The sequence below is a fragment of the Lagopus leucura genome, unplaced genomic scaffold (genome assembly GCF_019238085.1).
Source record: "Lagopus leucura isolate 7727_CA_CO unplaced genomic scaffold, USGS_WTPT01 Super-Scaffold_100126, whole genome shotgun sequence".
In the NCBI taxonomy this organism is placed as follows: Eukaryota; Metazoa; Chordata; class Aves; order Galliformes; family Phasianidae; genus Lagopus; species Lagopus leucura.
The window spans coordinates 107,383-121,944 of record NW_024962329.1 but is presented as its reverse complement, the minus strand read 5'-3'; the positions used below and the strand labels follow the sequence as shown (position 1 = coordinate 121,944).

The window sequence follows — 14,562 nt, the reverse complement described above, 5'->3', positions numbered from 1 at the left end:
CTGGGGCAGCAGGAACCCTCCCCTCAGGCACAGACAGGTTTATTAGGGCCCCCAGTGCTGGGCTGGGGAGGAGGAGCGCGGCGTGATGGAGCCTGGGGCACTGAGCAGGGCAGGGGCAGTGGGGCAGCTGTGCCCAGGCTGCAAAAGAAGGCTGCGAAGTGGCAAACGCCGTCATTCTGCCTTTATTGGAGTATCTTCACATCTCATTCAACAAAACAGGTTTTTAAAAAATAAGGTGCCCAGTGGAGCTAGGCCTTTGGGTAGATAAAAGCATTTCTATAACATTGTCTGACCACAGTACAGCGCGTGAACAGAGTTCCCTGGGCTGGCGGTAATGCAGGACGAGCACTTCTTACAGAGAAGTAGCAAACTACAAACCACTGACCACGACACTTGGAATATAACGCCTGACGTGAAGTTCCGTTTTGTTTTTTATACAAACTGATAGAATAAAAAAATCAGTGTAGTAGAATATTCAGCAACAAAAATGGTAGAAAGGATCCGTACCTGATTGTATGAAAGCAGCATTTCAGCAGAGTGCAGTGGCGTCATGCACGGCACGGGCAGGTATTGCTGGGCACCCCGGCTGCGCCGCGGTGATATTGCGTGGTTCCTTCGTGGCTCTTGCTAAGCGAGTAAAGCAGCAGGGAATTCAGCACGAGGGGGCTGGGGGCAGCTGGGCGATCCCCCCGCGGGCGTGGGACTGCCAGGCACAGGGTCCCCGGGAAGGGCAGCGGGGGGCAGCTGCCTGCCTGTGGCAGAGGGGCCACAGTGGGGCTGAGGATGCCGGCGGCCGCGCTCCAGGCACAGGTGGGAGCGGGCGGCTCGCCGGTGCTGGCAGTTCAGGTGTGCTCGGCCCTTTGGTCCCACGATGCTTGCTCATCTCCAGGCAGCCCCAGTGGCCGCGGGGCGCTGTGAGCCCGTTCCGCCCCCCGGTCTCCCACTAGTCCCCTTTTGGCTCCTCCAGGATCTGGGGCAGGTTCTGATCTTTGCGCACTGACAGCGGTTTGACGGCGCTGCTGTAGTCCTGGATGGCCTTGGGCTCGTTGGTGTGGTAGGAGCCCTTGTAGCGGTGGTAGTAGAAATAGAGCAGCACCAGCAAGCCCCCGAGCAGCAGGAGCAGGAATGTCACGACTGCGGGGAAGAGAACGGTGAGGGATTTGGGAAGAGGATGGGGGACAATGCATGGCACAGCTCAGGGGGCCAGCTGGGCATCTCACTTACATCCGATGATGATCCCAACCCAGCCATCATCATGCACGTGGGGGAACTCTGCAGGGATAAAGTGGGACTTGTGATGAGGCTGTGGGGTTTGTGCTGGAGCATCACTTCTGCCTCAGTGAGCAGCACCCCATGCTTTAGGGGGACCCTACCTGTGCCCATGTACCACGGGTCCATCTCGGGCGGGATGAGGATGGTGGTGAGGGGCAGCATGGAGGCACAGCTGGACTCCACCACCTCCCCCTGCACACTGTAGGGCCGCACAATGCTGGTGGGGCGGAAGATGGCTTTGAGGGGGACAATGCTGTTAAACTTCACCCCTGAGAGGCAGCCTGAGAATCCGGGTGTGTTGTAGCGCTGGATTTCGGGGTCAATCACGCCGGTCTCTGTGGGGGCACAGAAGGAAATAGCTTATCCCTACTGAAGGCCGTGCTGGGCAGAGGGGTGCTGGCGGCGGGACCCAGCTCACCCATCACACGCCCCAGGTACAGGTTCTTAGGTGAGTCCAACTTGCTATCCACAAACAGGGAGAACTGCTGCTCCATGACTGGCAGATAATCCACCTAAGGGGCAAACACTCAGCATCAGCCCCCTATTCTTCTGCACCTCCCACCGCCTTGGGTTGCCCCAATCCCATACCTGCGTGTACAGCGTGCGGTGCCAGCGGGTGATGTTGACATGGTGAGGTCTCCCATCTGTCACTGGCTTGGTGGTGAGGGCAAAGATGTAGGGGCTGGTGCCCAGCTGGTAGCGCAGCTGCAGGCTCCCTGCAAAGAGAGCGAGCGAAGGCTGTAGGGCTGGTCCCCAGCACAGGGGTGGAGGAGCCCCCTGTGCCCTCACCATCATCCTTGATGAGAACGGCCATGTAGTCCTTCACAAAGGAGCTGACGTAGAGCAGCACAGCAGGTGCCGAGGTGGTGCTGAAGCTGAAGCTGACCTCCTCATTAGTGAGGTTGTAGCCAGGCAGGGGCTGCCAGGGGCTGCTGACTATGCTGGCAAACTCGCGGGCAGCATACAGCGACATGGGCAGGATGTTGTACCGCACCCAGGCACCCTCCTCGAAGTACCCACCGATGTCTGCAGGGCACCCACAGGGTGATGAGAGCTCCTCTCCCGTGGAGGCTTCCCCCTGCTGTGCCCACAGCACCAAACTGCTCACCATAGTTGCAGAAGGGCCCATCAAAGGCAGAGATGCTGCAGTTGCAGCTGTAGTGGCTGTAGCGCTCGACGCAGAGCCCGCTGTTCTGGCAGGGCACCGGTGGGTCCTGGCAGTGGCCGGTGCAGTTCACCTGCACGCCCTCTGTCTCGTTGGCCTTGCCCTCCAGGTTGAGCGTCACGCCGTTCATCCGCAGCGCCCGCAGGCACCCCAGGAATGGACGCATCTTGTGCTCCGCTGAGCCTGCGGCGGGACCAGGACTGAGCAGCTGCGTGCTGCGGGGACACGGGGTCACAGGGCACAGCAGGGCTCTCACCGACATAGAGGGGTCTGTCAAACTCCAGGTGGACGAAGCTCTGTGGTGGGGCCGGCCGCACCACCCAGGGCAGTCTGTCCACCCGCAGCCGGGCCAGCTTCACGTTGAGCTCTGCCTTCACCTGGTGCCACTCGTCGTCATTCCAGGGCACCGCTGAGCGAACCGTCAGGTTCTCGTGCCCGTTTCCAATGTCGTAGGCAAACACCACATCCCTGGTGGCTGCGGGGACGCAGTGTCAGCAGCATTGCACCCTGCTGCCCTCCGCGCCCCACACCCCACCCGTACTGTTAAGCTCCACACGGATGTAGTTTTGTGTGCCGGGGTTTTCCAGGAAGACGCCGGATGGGGCGGTGGTCTTGAAATAGAAGGAGATGTCGAGGCTGTGGTTGGCGCGGAAGGTGGGGAAGAGCAGGGCTGCACCTTTGTTGAAGGAGACGGTGTTCCAGGTGTTTCCTGCGAGGAGCAGGACAGGGTGAGCGGTGGGTGCGAACCCAAAGCGGGCTCGGACCCTAACACAGCTCTGGTCACTCACGGTCTCCGTAGCACCGCAGGGGGCCCAGCAGGAACTGTGCTTCGGATCCAGAGCGGTTGGTGTCTCCCACCACCACCTGTGTGACGGGCAGGTGGTCCACGAAGGTCAGCAGACCTTTGTCTGTCCTCCTGCAAATGGATCATGCATCAGAGGTGCCATGCAGGGGTCCTGTTTCTGCCTGGACCCCCGACCCATGCCCTCCCTGTGCCCACAGCCTCTGCCTGGCACTCACCACAGTGCATGGTTGGCATCACAGTTGCAGAAGTACTCGGGATCAGCACAGTTCTTGTCCAGCCCGCAGGCGCAGCGCTGGATGCCCGGCCGCGAGCCGCCCCAGTAGTAGTGCCGCTCATTGTTTCGGCCCATCCAGAAGCTGTAGGGCAGCCCGGCTGGAGGTACAGGGGTGGGTTGAGGACACGGCCCTGTGGCGCAGCCCCACAGCACGGCCCCGCTCCCTCCTGGTGCTTACAGGGGGTGTTGAGCAGGCGAGAGCTGTAGCAGTGGAACTCAATCCGCTGTTCGCAGTACTCAGAGGCATTGGCCAGTGCTGAGACCTCAGCCCAGGAGGCATTCCAGTACTCCACTTCACCCAGGTAGGGCTGGTCCACGCTGGAGCCCGTCACTCGCGTGGCATAGTGCCGATTGTGCCGGATGATGGTCCATGCTCGGTCCTCTGCAGAGTGGAGCTGTTAGGAGGTTCCCCTGTTCCCTCCATCGTGCTCCAGATCCAGGCACGTGGAGGGGTCTGGTCCCTGAAGGCAGCCCCACGCCTCCCCCCGCCCCACTGCGCCCACCTCGGATGTCACAGTACACTGTGAAGGGCTTCAGTGGTCCGCTGCCATCTGGGTCAATAGTGTAGTTCCCCGAGGTCTTCCCGCTGACCCGGTATGCATCACAGGATTCTTTGTAAAGGGCTGGGAGAGGGGAATGAAGGGGATGACGATGGCACCGTGGTAGTGGGGAGAGCCACAGTGCCGCCCTGCCCCACGCTCACATTTGTGGCAGGTCTCTCCCTTGTAGCCCGTCAGGTCACAGATGCACATGAAGTCATCCCAGGACTGCACGCAGCGGCTGTCATGCTCACACAGGTTGGGGGTGCACCTGGGGGCACAGGGGTGAGTCCCGGCCCTGCCTGCACCTCCCCCCTGCTGCCCGAGCCATACCTGTCCGTTATGCCACAGACATTAAAGAAGACGTCGGCATACTTCCCCAGGCGGTGCTGCACCAGCATCTCCAGGTCCACGGGCTGCATGTCCACACTCAGCATCTGCAGGCAGCCGTGGAACGCCGTCTGGTTGGAGCGGCAGCCAGTGAGCGACGCGGGCTTGGGGCAGCCTGCAGGGTGCAGGGTGTTAGCAGGGCCTGGCACTGTATGTCCCCACGGTGCACCCACCCCACACCCACCTCCAAAGAAGTACTGGCTGCCGGTGCGGAGCTGGAAGGGATGAGCCACACGAAACTCAGCGCCATCGTCATCATCAATGGTCACCACGGCTGAGCCCTCCCGTGCCACCAGCTGCACCGAGTGCCAGAAGCCATCGTTCAGGCGATGTCCTGTGTGGAGAGAGCTGAGCGCTCGGGGGCACAGGCACTGAACTGGCCCCCAGCCCCTAGGCAGCCCCCAGCCCACCTGCAGCAAATTCAAGCTTCTTCTTGCCGGGCTGGGCAATGGAGACATTGACCTGGCCCTCACTCAGCACCATCTCCAGTGAGCCCAGGCGGTCAGCAAAGCTAGTGTAGAGCAGCAGCCCAGCTGTATCCCAGGAGCGGAAGCGAAAGCTGACAGCCAGACGGTTCCTGCGGGGGATGCCTGGCACCTGCACGTAGTTGTTGATGCCGGCAAAGGTGATGGGGGTGTTCACCTGGTCCTGGCAGTAGTGGCCCACGCTGCCCTGGGGGTGACCATAGGAGGTGGTGAGGTGTGAGATGCTCCCACAGCAGCGAGACTCCCCCCTCCTCCTCCCCCCACAGCCCCAATGGCCACCGCTCGATTTTGTTGCCTGGTGCTGCTAAATGGATGCCCCAGGCCAGAGGTGACCTCATGCAGTCGACGCGGGACTGCTTGGCTGAGTGCAGCAGCCGCCAGCATCACATCACCCCAGTGCAAGGGAAATACAGCCCTGGGAAAGGGGTCACCCACAGCAGGGATGAGGCTCTAGGGACGGGGTCACTCTGTGACAGCGATCCCCAGGGAAGGACCCCTGCCCCTGGTGGAGGCTGTGGAGTCAGACCTCGAAGCGGATATTGGATCTCCGGTGCCGGGCCAGGTCAGCGATGTTGACCCCATTGAAGATTATGTTCTCCACACAGCCACGGAAGTTTTGCCGGTAGGTGAGGTGCTGCTTGTCCTGGTCGATCACCCCTCCAAAGAAGATCTGGGAGGTAGAGAGGGTGGCTCAGCCTCACACTGACACAGCACAGAGCCGGCAGCCCGGCGATCCCTGCTTGCACACCCACCTCAGTTTCAAGGTCGAGGTGGTCGAAGGTGCCGTGGCAGCGGAAGTGCTTCACTTCTCCGTCCAGCGTCAGGTTGACGTGGTGGCCGTAGCGCTCGATGTGCAGCGAGTGCCAGTGCTGGTCATCCAGGAGGCTGCCCACCGCCACCGTCGTGTGGCCCTCGCTGGCGTGCAGTGGACTGCTGCCTGGGGAGGGCGCACAGTCACTCTGTATTCCTGCCTCAGCCCCACCTCAGTTCTTCCCGCCGGCCCCGGCTCACCTAAGCTGATGTGCAGGAGGAGCTGGGCTTGTTTGAGCTCCACTGTGATGTAGTCACCCTGCGAGCCCTCCCCATGCATCAGCACACCGTCCTGTTCCACTGTCTTGAAGTTGAAGGAGATATCATCTTCCATGGTGCTGATCTTCTTGGCCCGGAAGCGGTAGGAGATTGCATCATCCCCATCGAAGTAGAGCACATGGGATCCTGAGAGTGAGGCAGAGCCGTGTCATTGCCCTGCAGCAGTGGGCACCCCGACGCTGGGGAGCACATAGGTCTGACAGTCCTGACCATCGAGGCAGGTTTGTATAATCTCTAATGAAAGCTGGAGAAGGGTTCTGGCGTGTGCCAGAGCCAGACTGCGGCTCTGGCATTTGCACAAAAGCTGGCCCAGTGCCACGCAGCTATGGGGCTGAGCCCCTCCCCACATGGGAACCCCTGGGTCGGTACTCACGGTAGGGGCAGCCATAGAGGCCCAGGCGCAGCCCGATCTTCCCTCGTGGGTTCCAGGCCACTGGAATGATGCGGACGTAGCGGGCGAGGATGGGGTAGTGCAGGTCATGCCTCACCACACCACTCTCATTCACATTCCCAAAGAAAGTCTGGTGGTAAAGGCACAGCTCAGCCTGGAGCAACAACTGCCTGCACCCCCCAGACTCCCACCCCTCAGGGAGATGGGCAGTGCTTACCCAGTTGCTGCCCTGCTGGAAGAAGGGTTTCCAGCTGGTGGGGTGGTCCCCATAGAGCACGATGTAGCGTGTCAGCCAGTCGTATGTGTTGAAGGTCCCCTGCGTGGCCACTGCGTTGATCCTGTGCTTCTGCATCAGGTCGATTTGCAGCCAGGGCTGCTTGTCACGGGGGTCAGGGGACCACCCGCTAGTGCCTATGGGAGCGGGGGGGGGGGAAGGGGTCTCAGCAGGAACCCGCAGCCCCAATACTCCCAGCCCAGTACCCACAGGGGAAGCTCCCTGCACATCAGGGGGATGCTGAGGGGGAAACGTTGCGGAGGGACGTCCCCACGGCCCCTACACCCCGTGAATTTTGTCCCCACGTGCTGTTCCCGTCCCCATGGTGGGAGCGCTCACTGTGCAGCCGGGCGAAGCTTGCCGAGTAGAAGATGTTGTATCGGGAAGAGGCGCCAATGGACGAGGAGTAGAGGGATCCAACCAACTCATCGTAACACGGCCCTGCGGGGAACGGGGCACTGGGTGCGGCGTCCCAATCCCCGCAGCACCGCACACAGACAGCCGCATGGGAGATGGAGGCGTGGGGGGGCAGTTCCCCACGCTGCGTGATGGCAGGCGGGGGGTGACGGAGAAGCGGTGACGGAAGGTGGCGGATCCGCGGGCGATGGACGCAGACCCGCGCTGCTCGCAGCCGCCGAGCCCCGCACCGTGACCCAGCGCTTCTGCGTTGCCGAGCCGCGCTGAGAACCGGGGGCGGTGCTGCCGTCGGCCCCGCCCGCTGTCCCCGCTTTTGGGGACGGGTCTGCAGGCACCGCTCAGCGCCCCCGGCCGAGGGTCCGCGCCTTCCTCCGCGCTCCCACTGCGGCGAGAGCTGACGCACCGCAGCCTCCGCAGTGCTGTAGGAGCGGAGGAACCGCCGCCCGCCCCGCCTCGACCCCTCGGCCCGAGGCGGCTGCCGGGCCCGGAGCCCCCGGGTGGGGCCGGGTCAGAATGCCGCAGATCTTCAGAGAAAGCGACGTCCGCAGAGAAGGATGTGGTGGGGTCGGGGTCCCCAAGCCCACCGCACAGCTGTGCCGGGCCAGGCCGACCCCGGGGCGCCGTCCCGAAGGAGCGTCGGCTGCAGCCTCTGTTCCGCGTGGGTTCAACGGCAGCCGCTCCGAGCCCACCGCCCGCACAGCTCCACCCTCAGCCGTCACCCCCGCGCCTTCCTCTGTGCCTCCATCGCCCCGCGCCTCCCGCACCGCTCCCCCCGGCCCCGCCGAGCTGCAGGCGTTGGGCCTCGCCCCCCCCCCCGCCCTCCCTGCCGCAGCCGTGCGGCGCTGCCCGTGGTCCTGGCGGAGGCGCACGGTGCTGCGTCCTCCCGGCCCGGGACGCTCGGGATGCGGGGCGCTCGGAGGACGGGATGCGAAGCGCGGGGCGCGATGCCCGGCGCATCCCAGTGCTCCCGGTGCGGGGTCACGGAAGACTGCAGGCAGGGCCCTGCACGGGCGCGGGGGCTGCGGCTGGGCGGCCCCGGGCGTGGCGCTGGGGGGGGGGACGCCGGAACGCCCGTAGCCGGGGGTGACCTTGGGAAAAGCGCGGAGCGGGGCGCCAGGGGATGCCCGTGAGAACTGGGGAACGGGGCTGGAGGGGGAGGCTCGAGGGGAGGGGGAGGTCGGGGGGTGCCGGGCAACGCAGCTCCGTCCCGCAGTGCGGAGCGGCGGCTCCCGGGACCGCGGCCCCACCACTTACGTGCGAGGCAGCTGGGGCCGGGCCCGAGGAGAGCGGCGCAAGCGGCGAGCAGGAACCCGAAGAGGCGGCGAACGCCCATCGCTGGAGCGCCCCGAGCGCCCTCGGCGCCGCCGCTCCCGGTGCTGCAGCCGCGCGGCGAAGCGGGAACGGCGGCTCCGCCCACGGGGCGGTGGCGGTGGGGCGGCCCCGGGTCGGGCGGCGCTGGGGAAAGCGCAGAGCCCCCCAGCACCCCGCCTGCCGCCCCACAGCCCTCGAGCGGCCTCGGGGTGCCCGTCCCGATCACCGCCGGCACCCACGGGGCAGCCCCGGCCCCGCGTGGCACCCAAAGCGCGCGGCCTGCAGGAGTGGAGCGGGGGCGCGTGGGGAGAGAGCCGTACGGGGAGAGCGCTGCGCGGGGAGCGCACTGCACAGGGGGTGCGCGGGGAGCGACGCACGGGATGGGTGCCGTTTGGGGCATCGCGCATGGTGAGCAGCGCCGGTGGCTCGTGGTGCAGGCCCCCCCAGACGTGACCCAGCTCCCGGTGCCCACAGCTGCAGCAGGGAAGGATTTAAGTGGTGTCTGCCAGCCCTCTTGCAGCAGATGTGGTGATGGTTTGTAATCAAGCAGCAGATTAAGGCCTGCGGGTTGAGGGGTCGCCTGTCTTTCCCAGTGGTGCAGAAGTGCTGGATTTAGCCCGCGACTGTTCCCAAACATCCCCAGACGCCCACGGTGGGGACGGGGGAGGGGGCTGGCTGCTGTGTGCCCTACATATGCCACCTGCCCCACAGACCATGTGGTGCCCTATGGGGATCCAGCCCTGAGGGATGGGGATGCTCTGGGGGCTGCTGGTCCTGGTGCTCAGCAAGAGCCCAGCACTCCACTGGGCAATGCTGCCGTCACCTGCAGTGGTGCTGGGGCTGCTTCCTGTGCAGGAGCTGAGCTGAGGCCAGAGCAGGTGGTGAAAGAGGGAACAGAAAGACCCAGGTGCAGAGGGGCTGTGAGGAGAGCTGGTGGCATGTGCTGCTGCTAAGAGCTGGAGCCACGTCCCTGGGGATGTGGATGCAGTTGAGGGCCCTCCCGGCTCCGAGATCCTCGCAGTGCTGGTGGGTCCAACCAGGCTGTATCCTGACATTTGTCCCAGGGCTGTGTCCCTTCCTTTCCCCCAGCAGAATGGCATCCCCAGAGCAAGCACAGAGCAAAGGTCCAGAGCATGTATGTGCCTCGGTAAGGGCAGGGAGGGGAGAACCCTGCGGATGCCCAGCCTGCAGCAGCTCCATGGCCCCAGGGCACCAGCAGAAAGCTCCTGGGGCCAGTAGGGACTCTGCACAGAGCTGAGATAAGCCATGGAAAGATGACCGTTGCTGGGAGAAAGGGGGATTGAGGGATTATTGCTACAAGAGGCAAAAAGCCTGCTAGAGCCTGAAATCAATTTGCTCCCTGCTGGGGAGAGCAAAATGGGTCCTCTTTCCTGCAGATCCTAATCTGGCCCATAAGGAGGGGCTGGGAATGGTGTTGTCAACAACCAGCAAACCGCCTGCCCAGCACTGATGGAGCACAGGGGCACAGCAGCAGAGCAGAGTGTGGGACCCTGTGGGCAAGGGGGATACCGTGCATCAGCAGTTCCTGCAACTGCCATCTCCCATCAGGGCAAGCAGTGCCCAAGCTGAACACGTCTCTGCTTGCTGCCCTGGGACAGTGCCAGCCCACAGCAGTCCCGCACTCTCTTTGGCACTGCTTCCCTCTGGCTCTCGCACAGCCTTCTGCTTGCAGCCCGTGCTGCAGTGGGAGACGCCGACAGCAGCCCTGTTGGGCTGGGAACTCCTGCGAGTGCTGTGTGTCCTCAGCCTGTCTCTCCTCCCCGTGCCTGGGTGTCATCCCCGAGCCCTGCAGCACCAGAGCTAAGCAGAGCACAGTTATTTCTGTACCTCAGCATGCAGACAATTGCCACAAACTAAAGATGCAGGACGCAGCTCCAGAGCAGGGTCATGGCTGCTTCTCCTTCCCTCTTGGGGCTGGGCTTGTACTCTCAGCACATCTCTCGGTATCGGGTGCGGCACGCGGTCAAACCACAGGTTGCAGAGCTCAAAGACACTGACAGCTCTGGAGCCTCTGAGTGAGGAGGGGAGAGGTCCTGCTGTGCAATGGAGGAGGTGAGGTGCTGCGGAGAGAGGATTTCACAGGGTCTGGTGGGCACATCGCTCTCTGGCTCTTGCTTTTACTTTTAAACTTTCTCTTGTGCTCCTTGTGGGCTGAGAGGGCTGTAAGGGACAAGCAGGGCAGCACTCGATGCTCCAAGTCCCCAGGCCTGGAGCAGGGAAGGAGCTGGGGAGCTGCTGGGGACAGGTTCTGCCTAGAATCAGTGTCAAACCCAGAGTGCACGAGTGGGCATTTGAATGCATTGGAAAGGTCCCTTTGCACCCACAGCACCTGGGGCCACTGGCACCGAGGCTGGGGATGGTTGCATGGGGTCACCTGCAAGGGGACACTGTGGACTGTGAGTCGAGTGTGAGCTCCTGGGGATCACTCGGAGCAGCCCCATGGGGTCAGAGCTGGTTCATGGACGTGGGATCAGATCAGAGACATTGGGGCTGGGGTGGTGTTGCTCCACTAGCACTGTGCTGCAGCAGGGAGTGCGGGAAGGTCCCGGTTGCTCTCGCAATGACTGAGCGAGGTGAATCTGCCACTGCTCCAAGTGGGCGTGAGACGGAAACTGAGCCACCCTCAGGGCTCCCCACAGCGGGGCTGCTTGGTGGGGCTGGGTGGGGGCTGCGCATTGCAGTGGGGCAGAGGGCAGCGGGCATCCCTGGTTAGAGCATCTCTCGCATTGAGACAAACGGAGAGAGTGGGGAGCTCTCAGCCTGGAGAGAGTAACCTAGGGAGACCACGGAGCAGCCCTGCAGGGGGCTCACTAGAAAGGAGAGCGACTTTTTGCACGATCTGACAGTGACAGTACAAGAGAGAATGGTTTTAAACTAGAGTGAGGGCAGTGGGGCTCAGGGGGCTGTAAGGTCTCTTCTGAAGCAGTTTGGCTGTGATTCCATGATCTCTCGATACCAATCCCTCTGTGCAGGCAAACCCCACCCCCATGGTAATAACGGCCACCACCGACTTCTACACCTGGGAGTACAGCGTCTCGTGGGATGATGGCACGCTGCCTGAGCTGTGTGAGAAGCAGGCAGTGCAGGGCTTCGCCCGCACCTACCAGCCGGCCATCTACCTGCTGCTCTCACTGCTGGGCACGGTGGGCAACGGGCTGGTGCTGCTCACACACACCCGCTACCGCCGGGCACGCAGCATCACCGATGTTTGCCTGCTGCACCTGGCCCTATCGGACCTCCTGCTGCTGCTGACGCTGCCCTTTGCCGTCACTGTGATGCTGCAGGGCTGGTCCCCAGACACAGCTGCCTGCAAGGTGCTGCAGGGCGTTTATGCCCTCAACTTCTACAGCGGCTTCCTCTTCCTCACCTGCATCAGCATGGACCGCTACGTGGCCATTGTGCGGGTGCCAGCTGCGTGCCGCCTGCGCCCACGGGCTCGTCGCCATGGCTGGCTGACGGTGGGCCTGGCCTGGCTGCTGGCCACGCTGCTGGCACTGCCGCAGTTCATCTACGGCAAAGCAGAACAGCACCAGGACCTCCACATTTGCCGTGTTGTTTTCCCCCCGGCAGTGTCACGGGGAGCACGGGGAGCCACCAACCTCACGCAGGTCGTGCTGGGCTTTGCCGTGCCCTTTGCAGTGATGGCAAGCTGCTACACGGCTGTGGCTCGGACGCTGCTGGCGGCTCGTGGCGCTCAGCCCCACCGGGCGCTGAGGGTGCTGCTGGCCCTTGTGCTGGTGTTTGTGGCCCTGCAGCTGCCCTACAGCTTGATGGTGCTGCTGGACACAGCCGAGCTGCTGGCCAGCTGGGAGCTGAGCTGTGCACAGAGCCGCCGCAAGGACCTGGCGCTGCTGGTCACCAGCGGGCTGGCATCCCTGCGCTGCTGCCTCAACCCACTGCTCTATGCCTTCCTGGGCCAGCGCTTCCGCCGTGAGCTGTGGCTGCTGGCCAGCGATGCCGGCTGTGTGGGGAACATCGACCCGCGCTGCCCCGGCTGCCCCAGTCCTCGCCAGCGCTCATCACTCTCCACCTGCCAAGATGTGGCATAGGAATGTAGTGCCATGCCCAGGGCAGGCGCCAGCATCCGTGGGACTCAAAACCCCCCAGGGAAAGCCTGAATGGCCCCAGGAGTCCCTGGAGCTACTGATAGGGGCAGGACAGACAGACTGTGTCCTGGGCAGATGGAGACAACGCCTCGCGTGCAGAGCCCAGTGCCAGCACTGGGGAAACGTCCCCAGCTGCAGGGAGACCATGCAATGTCACAAGTGGTTGGGGGTGCATGCCACAAGGGCACCATGCAGTGCCACACATGCCCCAGTAGGACCGTGCATTACTGTGTGAGTGGGACTGCAATGCCACAGGGCAGCGCCTTCCACCTTCGTTTCCACCCTTGCAATAAACCCTGCTCGAACTACGCTGTGTCAGGCCACATCTCTGCGCGGCCGGGGACTCTCCGGGGTGGAGGAGCAGAAGCTGCCGTAGGTACCGAGGCCGATATCGGGCAGGCGGCAGGAAGCCGGGGAAGCGCCGCGGCAGTGGTCGGTGGATGCCTGCAGGAGGCAGCAGAACCCAGCGTTTCCTGTCCTGCCTGTTGCCCGACGCTGCGGGGCCTGACCGCGTCTGCCCGAGCCAGGGGCACCCACGGGGTTGGGACCCTCAGTCACGGGATGGGAACGGCCTAGCCGCACTCCAGCAGGGTTTGTCACAGCCTCCACATCGCCAGCAGGGCAGAGGCGGCGATGGAGCCCACAGACCCACACTGGGGCTGTAGGGGTCGGAAAACCCCCCGGGGCCAGCAGTGCGATCCTAGGGAAAATCCTGCTCCGGCTCAGGCTGGAAACTCCCCCCAGGGCGATGGGCGAGAGGGGTTTTCCTCTCCCTTCCTCTCCTCTCATTTCCCCACGAGATTTGGCCCCAGCAGGTCCATCCCAGTGGCTCCAAGCATTCCACACAGGGCGGTTGCTCCTGTTGCACTCAGCCTCCCGGCAGGGCTGAGCAATGCCAGCACAGAGCGCCCAGAGCAGCAGATCCAGGGTCTGCAGGGGCAGTTCAAGCTTCCCTGCGAGGGGGTGGTTCTGAGCCCCGGGTCGGTTCACCCTGGCTCTGACACCGAGGGTTTCTGTGTGGGGGGCGATGCCTCCCCATCTCTGGGTTTGGAGACCTCTTCCCGCTCACCCACACGCTCTGTAATCAGCCCAGCTCATACTGGGAAGCTCGGACCCTTCGCCTACTTCTGGGCAGAAATGCAATTACCACTGACTCAGTACCGCAGGGCCCCCATCCCCTCGCAGCCCCCATTCTGCTGCACCGACCACCCGTGTCCCGCGGACTCCCAGCTCCCTGCCCAGCTTCGGGCTGCCCCACGGCCGCGCCGTACCTCCCCGCACCGCGGGCACCACGCCAGTCCCGCAGCTGCTGCTCTGCCCCGCAGCAGTGGCCCCGCTCCCTGCCCGCGGCCCCTCGGGGCTGGCGGTGCGTGGGAGGCGAGCTGGCGGCTCCTGCCTGCACGGCCCGGTCCCAGCGGCTCCCGGAGAGCCGGGCGGATGCTTTAACCCTTCCGGTGCTGCAGCAGCCGAGGTGACGGCGCTGGCAGGACGGGCCGTGACCCCGCGCCCGCATCGTGCGCACGGTGCAACCGCGGCTGTGAGAGCACCGAACGTGCCCTTGGCACCGAGGGGTGAAAGGGCCGCGCCGGTGGAAGTGGGGTGGCGTCATTCCGTGCAACGTGGGAGCTGCGCCCCGCACGCGGCACCGGCATTCCGGGCCCTCCTGGGCCGGGGCTGCGGCGCGTTGACGGGACGGGACGCTGCCAGCTGCGCTGTGTGACACCACGCGCCCGCGGCTCCCCGCCCGGCGCAAAGCGCTGCTTCGCCAAGGCCGGACCGCGCCGCAGCCCCGGCGCAAAGCGACGCCCGCGGCCGCTCTCGCCCACCGCGCGGTCCCGGCGCCGACCGCCGCCCCGTTCGGCCGCGCGCCCCCGTCCGGCGGATGACGCAAACGGCGGCCCGTTGTACCGGGAGCCTCGCTCCGCCCCGGGCCGCGCGCGGCGATTGGCGGACGTCGGTGACGCGGCGGGACCGGCCCGCCCGGGGCGGCGGCGGCGGCGGCCGGAGCGCGACGCGGGAAGGG

The 14,562-nt window shown here is 64.3% G+C and overlaps 2 protein-coding genes across 3 annotated transcripts; one reads left to right on the top strand and one right to left on the bottom strand.

The window, feature by feature from the left end:
• Positions 1-159: 159 nt before the first annotated feature.
• Positions 160-10,447, bottom strand: CNTNAP1 (contactin associated protein 1). 2 transcript variants are annotated; one of them, XM_042887885.1, is made up of 24 exons: positions 10,261-10,447; positions 7,024-7,125; positions 6,628-6,821; positions 6,393-6,540; positions 5,942-6,145; positions 5,683-5,867; positions 5,457-5,600; positions 4,856-5,117; positions 4,630-4,779; positions 4,389-4,560; positions 4,220-4,326; positions 4,020-4,139; positions 3,695-3,898; positions 3,458-3,614; positions 3,226-3,353; positions 2,979-3,146; positions 2,694-2,912; positions 2,381-2,620; positions 2,062-2,298; positions 1,861-1,988; positions 1,691-1,784; positions 1,374-1,607; positions 1,225-1,272; positions 160-1,134 (listed from the first exon to the last, which is right to left on the bottom strand). In XM_042887885.1, exons 3-24 carry the CDS (start codon positions 6,760-6,762, stop codon positions 944-946), a joined length of 3,675 nt encoding a protein of 1,224 aa, XP_042743819.1. In that variant the 5' UTR covers positions 6,763-6,821; positions 7,024-7,125; positions 10,261-10,447; the 3' UTR covers positions 160-943. The 2 variants fall into 2 exon arrangements, with proteins under 2 accessions (XP_042743819.1, XP_042743817.1); XM_042887883.1 differs by lacking the exon at positions 10,261-10,447 and adding an exon at positions 8,356-8,434.
• Positions 10,448-10,476: 29 nt separating this feature from the next.
• On the top strand, positions 10,477-12,542 carry CCR10 (C-C motif chemokine receptor 10). The gene is made up of 2 exons (XM_042887882.1): positions 10,477-10,485; positions 11,406-12,542. The coding sequence occupies exons 1-2, from the start codon at positions 10,477-10,479 to the stop codon at positions 12,480-12,482; spliced, it is 1,086 nt and encodes a 361-aa protein (XP_042743816.1). The 3' UTR covers positions 12,483-12,542.
• The last annotated feature ends 2,020 nt before the right edge of the window (positions 12,543-14,562 follow it).